At 35.2% G+C, this 12,264-nt stretch overlaps 1 gene segment (V, D, J or C); it reads right to left on the bottom strand.

Annotated features, from left to right (window-relative positions):
• Positions 1–455: 455 nt before the first annotated feature.
• LOC100935639 lies at positions 456–1,227 on the bottom strand. The segment is given in 2 exon segments: positions 456–978; positions 1,091–1,227. Coding segments are annotated over 2 exon segments (456 nt in total).
• Between the last annotated feature and the right edge of the window lie 11,037 nt (positions 1,228–12,264).

Here is a 12,264-nt window from a genome sequence, read left to right as displayed (position 1 = left end):
AGATCCTTTTCAATCCCCCAGATCCTGTCTTCTCTTTCCATCCATGACATATAAAATGTATACACATATATATGTGTGTGTGTGTGTATATAAATTTATATATACATATCTATCATGTATATACTTAGTAATTTACATCTTGTCTCCTCCATTAGAATGTGAGTTCCTTGGAGGCAAAGACCGAGCTTATTAAATACTTACAAACTGACTGATTGAAATGCTATCCTGAAGCTTATCTAAGAGAGATAGAGACAGATGAAGATGGAAACTGAGAAAAATAGAGAGAAAAGGAGAGGGGGAAACAGAGGAAGAGAGAAGAAGAAAGAGAAAGAGAGGAAAAGGGAAGGAGGGAGAGAGGAATGGATGCAAGGAGAGAGAGACAGAAGACACAGAAAGAGAGAGAGAAAGAGTGAGTAAATAGACCAGTGTGGTTCAATCAATGGTTTAGCTCAGAGTGTTTTTATTAGGAATAGCTTGGATATAGGGGCTATAGTAAGGAGAATGAATAATTCAAAACTTTTAAAATTCTAGCTGCCTTTCAATCCCAGAGAATTTAATTTAAAAGCTGCCTATCTCAACAGTCCTCTTTTAAGGGGAGAATCACTGTAGCAAATGCCTCTGCCCTGATGTCAACGGCCCATTGGCAAGCTTTGTATACAGGCTTCAGGTGCCTGGAGAAGCGCTGTGTGTCAACAGCACAGAAGTAGGTGGCAGAGTCTTCAGGTCGAGTGTCATTGATGTGCAGGGAGCTGAAAGCTTCCTTCTTATCTAATGAGGCTTTTAATCTTCCTTTCCACTTCTCCTCCCCAGATGAAAAAAGCATAAACAGGGCTCTGGGGTCTTTCCCAGGATACTGTCTGTACCACTGTAAGTTTCTGAGATCACCCACTGTATAACTACAGTTCAGAGCGACACTTTCTCCTGCCAGGACCCTTAAGGACAGGACATTCTGCTTCACAGCATCCTGGTTGCTGGCCCCTGCTAAAAAAGACAATGTCAGACACAAGCAATTGTTGTCACATCACATCATTACATTAACCACCAATAATACCCGCAGGGACCAGGCTGAGCCTTCACCCCATCCACTTACAATCCAAATGAAAACACAGTATCATGAAGGAAATTCCAAAATATTTGTCCATGCTTCCTACAATTCTTGGGTGTCTTGATTAAGACTAAGATTTCTCAAGTATCACTGATCTCCACCTCCTCTTCTAGTCTTTCTTCTTTGGCTCCAGAAAACAAAGAGAAAATTTTCTCCTGAAACAGCCTATTAGAAACCAGCACCAGTTCTAATTTTCCTCCCTCTGAATAGATTTTTTAAAGGTTATTGCTGCCATCTTGTGGCCAGATAGATAATATCCAGCAACATTTACCGAAGTATGTTTTACATCCTGCTTAAAGAGCTTATTCAAGGTGGGTTCTCCCACAACACAAGGCTCCAAATCTAAAGTCCCTCCAAGTGTGAATCTCTGATAATGGTTTGGGTGCTGGGTCAGTCAGAAGGCATTACTGGATCAGATAAGAATCCAACAGATTCTAGTTTAAGAAGTTATAAGAAAACTGAAAAAGGGACAAGTTCTTTCTAAAATGTTTTCTTACCAGATCAGATTAATTTTCATGTCTTCTCTCTGTTGATATTTCCTATATATCCTGCATATAATATATAATACTATTATGTGTTTGCATATTGTCTCCTCCATTACATTATCAACTCATTGAAAGCAGAAACTGCCTCTTTTTTAATCCCCAAGGTTTAGCAAAGTGCATGACACATAGTAGTTGCTTAAAAAATGGTTTGTTTATTGATTGATTGAACTAATGCTCAAAAATAAATGAAAAGGAAGTCAGGAAGTAAAAGTTAAAAGTTGAGTAAGATCATAGATTTAGACCTGGAAGAGACCATAGATGTCACTGAATTCAATGGCTTCATTTTGCAGATAAAGTCAGAATTTAAGTGAGTTGATCAGGATCACAGAAGGAATAAAACATCTGAGACAGGATTCAAATTCATGTCCTTCCAACACCAAGTCTAACACTCTAACCAACTAAGTACTTTGATTAGAGTACACTTGAAATCAGGGTTAAAAAAAATAGTAAATGAGCAGAAGAATGTAACAGGGTAAATAGACAAAAAAATAGTAAAAATGAGACTCCAAAATAAGAGGCTTGCATTACATGAATTTTTAAACCTTTTCAGGTATAAATATCTATTACTGCTCAGAGAAGATAAATCTGGACTTGCTGGGGCAGGGAAAATAACAATTTATATTTGATACAAAATGGATAATGGATAGATAAGAATGATTCACACATATAACCAGGATCACAAAAGCCCTTACTAGCAGTAGAAGAAAAAGACATTTTATAGTAGGTTGTAAATCCTTGTTTAGATATACAAAGGCACTCACATGCAGGCCAGTTGGGAAATGTACTGCTTTACATGTGATTTTGAAACTTTATGAAGAGCTGAGACTTAGTTAATGTATCAGCCTCAATTGATTTCCACTGATTCTTGTAGTAAAGGGGGGGAAACAGGAAAAAAAATTAGGGATTAGGAAATTTTAAAGACAAATCTAAAAGATATAAAAGGCAGGTTCATTTTTTTCCAAAGTGGCTAATGTGTGTTGGAATTTCAGAAAAGGGAAGAAAATATAGGGAGATAGTTTGGTGTGGCAATAATGAAAATAGTGTTTAAAAAAACTGACTTTGGAATCAAAAGAGCTGAATCCTAGCTCTTACTCTTATTAGCTACATAACCTTAAATCACTTCTCCTCAGATTTGACTCAGGGTCTCCAGATTCTTCTCCTATAAAATAAAGGGGTTGGGTTAGTTCAAGGGTTCTTAACTTTTTATATCATGAACTGCTTTTTTCCCATCTGATGATCTCTTCTTAGAATTATGTCTTTAAATGCATAAAATAAAATATTTGGGATTAAAAAGGAAGCCAATTATATTGAAATACAATTATAAAACTTTATTAAAATTTCTGCAGTTCATGTCAAAGAATCTTTCCAGTTCTAACGTTCTGTGATCATTTTTAGAAGGTAAATGATATTGAAAGCAAAGTTCAATTCAGGTTATTGAATCATAACTTAAAATACTTTTCTCATGGTTTCTCACTATTATGTTGGGATACCAATAAATTGTGCTAGCTATTCATTTTATATACCATTACATGACCATCCCATCTTTCCTTTCTTTTGTGTGCATGGGAAGAGGTGATATATGTCCCTCTTGGTCCCTGGTTCCCTCTCCTACCCCAAATTGCCCTTCTGGGCACCAAGAGACCCACAGCAGCAAGTGCTATGGTAAGTGCTACCTCCCTCACCTTTCTGCCAATTCCCTCTTTCCCTACAGAGACCACTGGGTGGTTTAATAGATAGCTAAACCCAGCATCAGAAAGACCTGAATTAAAAGATAACCTCAGATCCTTATTTGCTGTGTGACACTAAGTCACTTAATTTCTTTCTGCCTGTTTCTTTAACTGTAAAGAGGAGATAATAATGACATCTAACTCCCAGAGTTGCTATGAAGATTAAATGAGATATTTGTAAAGCACCTAACATATAGTTGTCACCAAACAAATGCTTATTTCCTTCCCTTTTTCCCCTCTTGGCTAAACTCTGACTCCCTCAAACCCACCTTTGCTAAGAAACATTCAGCTCTATTCTAATCAGACCCTTAGATGCACTCTTCCTTTCTCAGTGGTAGTCCAGAACACTTCACTTAGTAGGTTATGTTAGTTAAGTAAATATTTATAGCATTAATAACTTTTAATTGTATTTATAAGTCTAAATATTTGGTTTACTCCTCTCCATGAGGTTACACTTTCCATGATTAGCCAGAATAATCAAATAAATGATATTACACATGCTCTGGGTAATGGACTTAAAATACAGGTGTAATAGAGGATTGGCCAATAAACTGAGTCTCTATAAACTGTTTGCTCTATTTATGCAATCCCTAAGTATGCTTGAAAAGTATTTCTTCCAAACTGCTTGACTTGAAAAGATGCTTTTTATTGGGTGTTAAGCCAGAACCGGATGTACATTCAAAAGTCACTAAATAGCCAAAAAGAGGCTTTCCCCCTTTTTCTGTATGGCAGATGCTTGAGCAATGAGGTTGTTGTCTTGGGCCTCTAGGTTGAGGAGACACTTCAGGCCCTGTTCTACCTAGAGCTGTCATGAAATGAAGGGCATATGGCCTTGCTTTGCTTCTATTCCAGACAGTTCTTTCCTGTTTAAGGTGAGGGCAAATTGGAGTTAACTATGATTTTTATGATTTTCAAAATTACAAAATGGAGAGTCATCAAAGGATATGAACTCCAGTCAGCCTACAGCAAGACCCCAAGCAAAGATTTTCAAGAATCTGATCACTGAGGATTTAAGGATTGATCTTGAGAATCTAATGGTATCTGAAATAGAGACTCACCCAATAACTAAGCATTAGTAATTTGGTAGAGCATATGTTCAGAGGATGTGTTAAATTTGGAGATTGAGGTGGTATAATGAAGAGTGTGTCTCAGATACTTGGGGGGAAATGTTCTTATTATACCTTCAAAGTAAATTTCCCTTTTTAAAACTAATTGATGTTAATTGGTTAAATGGAACATTAGGTGCCTTAATTACAGGTAGCTAATCATGAAAGAAAATGCACTAGAATGGGGGCACAAGCTGATAACACTGAAGAAAAATATTCCTAACCCCTCAAGGATATTCCTAGGACTCTAAGAGGAATCTGTAGCTGCCCTCCCTCTCAAAAAGTCAGTCCAGAGCCCCTCTACATGAAAATGATGAGCAAGAGCTTAGTTTTCTCCAAAGGACTTGTCAATATAACCAGGAAAGTTTTATATTGAAAATTGAGAGTACAGTACTACGTGCCAGGGCCTAAGGTAAGAACCAATGCCACTGTTGTACCCTAAGAGCTGGTGTGTATACCCTTTGTTTTTAGTTTGTACTAGGAAACCTAGAACTGAGTATTACACTTCCACTCTCCCCCCTTTAAGTATCTAACACTGCTAAGTTGTAGAACACTCCACTTGGAGATAGCAAGACCTGAATCTCAATCTAGCCTCAGATACTCACTAGCTGCATAACTTTAGGAAGGTCACTTCAACTATCTGGGCTTCAATTTTCTCAGCAGTAACATAATAGAATTAGATTTGATGACCTCTAAATAAATTTATGTTTCTATAAAATATTACTTTAGCTCTGTCCTAACAGCTATTGTTTTGTTTTGTTTTTTTAATAAGAGTGGAACATTTTACCTATTATTCTTGATTGCCATCTGGCTCCCTTGTATTTCTTCTACTGACATATACACCTTTAACTCTCAGATCGTCAAAGTGATTACCTTTAGAGAAATGACTTCTATATTCAGGATTTATTCCTTTCTGCAATGATTAAAACCATATAGTGCATATGGTCAATGTAGCATACAAATTTCTTTTCTATCCCTTTCTGCCTCTCTCTCTCTTTCATGATGTTTGCATCTTTCTCTGTTTCTTTGTCTCTTATTTCCAACTGTCTTTCTGAGCTCATCTCTTTCTCTCTCTAGCAGATATTTCTGTCTGTCTCTTTGTCCTTTCTCTTTCAGACACACACAAATACAAACACACACACACACACACACACACACACACACACACACATACACACAAATAATGACAGGAAAGGGAGAAGAGGAGAAAAATGTCCTGACAAAACCATAAATCTAGTTATGACAAATCCATATTAGGTATGAGTGAAAAAATAGCAGTAGAGAAGGTGCCAAATATTTCACAGAAGGCAATAACTAAAAGTGGATTGAGAACAAAACTTATTCGTATATCTCTAAACCAAAACAGAGAACAGAGGTTTAGAAAGGTGAACTTGAGATTTTATTGTAAGAAGGCAAATATAGTTTTATAGGTCTCACAAAGATGTGGTGGGATGAGACTCATGACTGGAAACAGAAATTGAAGAATGAACCTAATTCAAGAAAAATTCATCTGAGAGAAAGGCCAGAATTATACTGTTTGCCAAAAAAAAAATGAATACAAAATCATAAGGCAGATGAACCAAGTGCTGTAAAGATTTCTGAGAAGATTAAAGGCAAGAGCAACAGTAGTAATTTCTTAATAGGAGTATGCTATGGACTACCTGATCAAATGAATGACATAAATAATGGGTTTCTGACAAAGAACACAAAAGTCATCTGATGACTAAATACAGGCATGACAGATTGCACCTACCTGTATATCCACTGGAAATCTTATTCTTCGTAAGCAGATCATGTGATAAATTCTCTAAGTTGAATAATTTTCAAGTTTAAATTGTTGACAATTACATCAAATGAAATTGATTTTATTTCCTAGAAAGTAGAGGAAATAACAGGAAATGTTACTCTGGACCTATTCCTGACAAAGAAGAAAGAATTGCTTTAAGTCCGACTTAAACCTCTTTTATGATACTTCCAATGATCCCCCTCTTTCCTTTTTCAATTTGTTCCTCATATAGCATTCTGTTTACATCTCATTTATGTACTTACTGTGTGTAGCATTATAATTATTTGATTTTATTCTATGTTCCCTTATTAGATAGACCTAAATAGACTGCTCTTATTAGGTTTTCATTTGATCCATAGGACCTTCAGAACAGGAAATGTCAAGCAAACATAGGAACTGAAGCCTTGTGAAAGTGAAAAAAAAATTATTGTCATATTTAATCATTTAATGACATTTAATAAGTTAAAAACTCACTCACATTTACATGCCCCTAAGGCTTGCAAAAGTTTCCCTATAAATCTATGAATAGGCAGTGCAAGTAACATTATTATTATTTTATAGTTGAAGAAATTGAGGCTTTGAAATGTAAACATGATCATATGAACACATCACTGTCAAGTGTCCAAAGCAGGATTTAAATCTAGTAAAATTTCTGCAATTAGCATTATCTGCCACATAATATCCACAAAATGAATACTTATTGACTGGTCTATTGAGAAAATGTAGAGAATGGGAGAGGTTCTAGAAGACTTTAAAAAGGGACAGGTTTTTTCTTAATTTTCAATAGGACAAATAAAAGAGATTCTGCAAACTAGAGACACCTGAGACTGTCTTTATGATTCTCTATAAGACAAAAGATCTATGAGAAAACCAAGGAGGGGGAAAAATCTATGTATTAATTTTAGATAGTAAAGGTCTCATTTCCAAGACATACAACTAATTGATTCAAATCTATAAAAAGAAGAGTCATTCCCTAACTGATAAGTAGACAAAGAAGTTTTTTTTTCCTACATAAGAAATTCAACCTATCAAAAGTCATATAAAAATGCTCCAAGTGATTAGTAATTAGAGAAATACAAATTAAAGTAACTCTGAAATTTTATTTCATATGTATCAGATTGGCAAAGCTGACCAAAAAAATGACAAATATTGGAGAGGCAGTTGGAAAATAGGAACATTAATACACAATTGGTAAAGTTGTAGATAGCAGCCATTCTGTAAAGCAATTTGGAATTAGGCCCCCAAATTTTTAAATTTAAATATTCTTTGACCCAGTGATAACACTAGTAGCTTTGAATCCCAAAGAGAAGGAAAGAGAATAAGTATAACTCCCAATATGTAAGTATTTAATTTTGTAAACTGTAGAAATATCATTTTTAATTTATAAATTGTGTAGACATATCACTTTAAATTGGCACATATATAGGTTTTACAAGTTTACATATAATATATTATATATCTTACATGAATACAGTCCTCAACAGTGATGCTGTTGACATCCATCATATTAGCTTAATACCAATGTCAAATGCTGCAACAGTGAAGAAAATTGAAAAAAAAATTGTCAACTTAGCAATTATATTATACCACTGGTAACTTTGAAAATAGCCATTTCAATTGAGTGAGAAGTCAATATAAGATGCTATGAATGTGGGAGATGGGAAGACCAGGTCTTCCATACCAGGTGTGTATGTATATATATAAATTTGTTTATCATATATGTATATATGCATACATATATGTGATAAACATGATGTGCATATACATATGTGTATGATCTACATGATATATATATATCTTATTGTGTATACATATATAGATATATATTCTTTCCTCTTTGAGATGTCCACACATGGAAGGCCAGCCAAGGGAAGAAATAAGTATGGAAATGTCAAAGGGGGACAGAAAGGTGGTATTAGAGACAAACCCCAGAATAGCGAGGGGAGAGAGAGGTTGGGAATGAATGAAAATCATCCTGTAAAAAATGCTCTAAATCACTACTGATTAGAGAAATGCAAATTAAAACAACTCTGAGGTACTACTATCAGATTGGCTAAGATGACAGGAAAAGAAAATGATGAATTTTGGAGGGGATATGGGAAAATCGGAACACTAATGCCTTGTTAATAGAGTTGTGACATTATCCAACCATTCTGAAGAGCAATTTAAAATTATGCTCAAAGGGTTATAAAACCGTGCATCATAAAAGAGGGGAAAGGACCCATAAATGAAAAAATGTAACAGCTTTTTTTTTTGTGGTGGCAAGGAATTGGAAATTGATTAGATGCCCATCATTTGGGCATTACTGAATAAGTAATGGTATATGAGTGTAATGGGATATTATTCTTTTAGAAGAAATGAGGGTCAGACTGATTTCAGAAAAGCCTAGAAAGACTTATTAGAACTGATGCTGAGTGCAGTGAGCAGAACTAGGACAACATTGTACACAGTAACAGCAAGATTATGTAATGATCAGCTATGATAGACTTAGCTCTTCTCACCAATACAGTGATTCAAAACAATTCTAATAGATTTAGGATAAAAAAAATGCCATCTGCACTCAGAGAGAGAACTACAGAGACTGAATGAAGATCAAAGCATAGTATTTTCACTTTTTTTATTTGTTTGCTTTTTATTTCTTGACTTCTTTCTGACTTCAAATTCAGTGCTCTTTCTCCTGTACCATGCTGCCTGTCCTACCCCTCTGAGTTGAAGTCATGGCTCCTTTGGTGTTCTGTTAGTACATTGGAATCATTGGTATAAGGAAAGCAAGAAATACAAAGTAGACAGTTTATGTGCTCCATTAGCACTCAACCAATGTCCAGAGATCTAAAAGAAAATCAAGAAGTTGGTTGAAATGCCTCTGGAAAGATCATGAATGAGACTCTCATAGAAAGCAAATACCTACATTAATGAGATCACAAATTCTTCGAAGTATTCATATGATTGATGATAAATGAATGATTTGAGAATGAGTACTCTTAAAGAATGTAGCTTCCACACTTGCTTTTTGAATCCACTTATGGTAAGGCATATTTTAGAGTAAAATAACCTTCCCACCAACTCCATCCTGCTATGGTACTGCAGGCTCAATTCCTTTCTGCCTACTTTTGCAGATCTCCTCATGAGACTTATGCAGCAAGTGACAGTGGCATGGTGTGCACTAATCTTTCTGTTTTGTTCTCTCTTATGCTGAGAACACAGAAATCCATCACTGAGTCTTGCAGCTGGGAGGCCAAACTGGTAAAAGTGATGAATCTGTTTATTTTCTGAAAGTTCACCAAATATCGATCCTTGCTTGCATTCTGTTGGTTATAAGAATCCTGACGAATAAGGATAATCATCGCTCTGCTGGAAAGCTGTTTGTACTGGGGAAGAATATAATTACTTTCACTGGTGTCATATTTGTAGCTCAGGGTCACAGCCTCCTCTTCTTCTCCTGTCATTGCTGATTGCAGCTAAATAACTTTTTTTTCCTGTACTATCCCCTACAGGAAAAATAAGACATATAAGAATTGGTCATCTGACAGTCACGAATAGCATTGTAGAAACACTGCAATTTAGGATTAGGGAAATCTGGTGAAAGAATCATAATTTTATTCCTTCCCATTGACTGTCATCTATTCTTGACAAATACTAACCAAGAATGCTCCCTCCTTCTCTTCTCTCTCCTTCTAAGTCCCCACACCTTAAAATATACCTCAGCCCCCATGACCATGGTGGATATTACCCATGAAGACAGATACCACAAATTCCCACAGCAGACAGGGGAGAAACATGTTGGCCAAAATGGCTCTGTCCTGAAGCTCAAACCTTAATCTTACTCTCTGTATCTGATAATCATAAAGTCTCTGGGACTTTCCGATCATATACATTCATAAAAAGAAATGGAGTTTCCGGTTGAAACAAATTTATATTACTCACACCATACTCCTATATAGTCTGAAAAAATCTAACCCATCCCAATGCTCCATTTAGTCATATTGGCTTGCTTTGGAAACTGAATTCTATGTTTAAATCTGTCAGCAAACATGAATACACTTTAATATTGAAGAGAAATAGAGATTAATAAATCAACTATTAGATTTGTTCAACCAATTAACCTAAGATAGGAATTGAGAAGAGGCAATAAAAAACAATGCATTATGAATATTTTTCCCTTTTAAGATCCAATTCATTCATCTCATGCTTACATTCTTGTCTACTCAGAATTTAATGTGACTAATAATTGTTAATAATTTCATTTATAAGTGCTTTAAAGTATGCAATGCATTTTATAAATATTATCTCATTTAATCCACATAATAACCTTGGGAGATAGATACTATTATTTTCCCCATTTTACAGATGAAAAAAATAAGAATGGATAAGACTAAGCCACTACTCTATATCACACAGCTGATAAGTGTCTGTGACTAAATTTGTGGCCAAATCTTCCTCATTCCAAGACCAACACTTGTTCTACTATGCTATTCTTCGATTTTCATAATGAAAGATAAATTTATTCCACTTGACCATACAGATTCCCATTGGAATGGAACATGTTTTATATTTAATAAGGTTGCACTTCTATCTAACGATAGGAAACAAATTTTCACGACTCTCAGGATCTTCTGAATTGCCCATATTCTTAATGAAAACTAGCAGGAAAACCACAAAATGTAGAAACTTGATGTCCCACTTTATTTGATGAGTACCTATAGAAATTTTCCCTTGAAACATAAGGACAAAATAGCAAATATCTCACCAGTCAGAGGTTATCCCTATAAGCAACAGGTGTTGGGATAAAACTCATTGTCTCTACAGCAGCTATCTAGATTTTCTATATCAAGGTGCTGTGCAGGAGAGGGAGACTATGACAACTAGTTAGTTTGAGATCAGAAGTTAGTCTTCCATTCGCTTTTTCTTTCTTAGGTAAATACAGAGGCATAATGAAGGCAGCTCAAACTGGCTTGATTATAAGGACTGATTATAAAATTTTCAGTGTGAGCATTTATACCTCAGAAATGGGCAAATGCTATAAATCAAGGCTTGATTAATTGCTTTGTGGTTATCTGTACTTAATAAAGCAATGGTGAAAATGACAGCAATGCATGATGCAGAAAAGTGCATCATGGGTAATTTTTATTTTGAGAATTAGTTGTTAAATATTTAACAGCACACCATTATATAAATATATGAATATAAGTAAAAAAAAGAAAGTCTTTTTCCAGGGACTTTTCAGGTCCTAAAGGCCAAATTTATACTGGTAAGAATGAGAACAAAAATCAGTAATTAATTACAGGGTGATAATGGCAGGGATCGTATTAAATCACTTGTATAAGTAATATTAGAGAATCTCAATGTGGGGCTGAAATAATGGATCAAGCAAAAAGGCTTAGCAATCTCTGTGTTCAGGATATTTTTAAGATCTAAATAAAATACAAACATAGTGCTGAGGTGATAGCAAGAAAACAGAACTAAGGAAAAATGGAACTGGAAATAAGCAGCGTTTTCTATAAATTTACCATTTTCTGATTAGATAATTCCATGAATTTTTAGAAAGGAGACTCCCATCAAGTCATGAGCCTGTATTCATAGACCTTTCCCAATCTGAACAGTTTCAAGAAAAGGAAGGGAAAATTACAGAGGATGAATGATGTTGATCTCAAGACCTGAGAATAAAATTATTAAAATGTTGACTAAGGTTCCTACCCCTCAATGATATAAAGTTGGCAGGCATTGAACAAACAGGTCAGTCTTTCTGTTCAGTGATTTACCATAATGTAAATTTCTTTCTGTGCTCTACTTAATTATAATTCTAATTTAACTCAATTCCTTCAGTTTTCAGAAAGACCACAAGATATTTCCTATGACTATTTCCCCTGGGACACAGAGAAGGAATAACCACAGGGTGAGTTGAGGCTTATATTCATGTCATGCGGTTCCTGTTTCTCTTAGATTCTCCCATACCCCATTTCTCACTTTCAGTAACTACAATTCTCTAGGGACTCCA

Source organism: Sarcophilus harrisii, chromosome 2, assembly GCF_902635505.1.
Source record: "Sarcophilus harrisii chromosome 2, mSarHar1.11, whole genome shotgun sequence".
NCBI classification, from domain to species: domain Eukaryota; kingdom Metazoa; phylum Chordata; class Mammalia; order Dasyuromorphia; family Dasyuridae; genus Sarcophilus; species Sarcophilus harrisii.
This window is presented reverse-complemented; position numbering and strand designations above follow the sequence as displayed.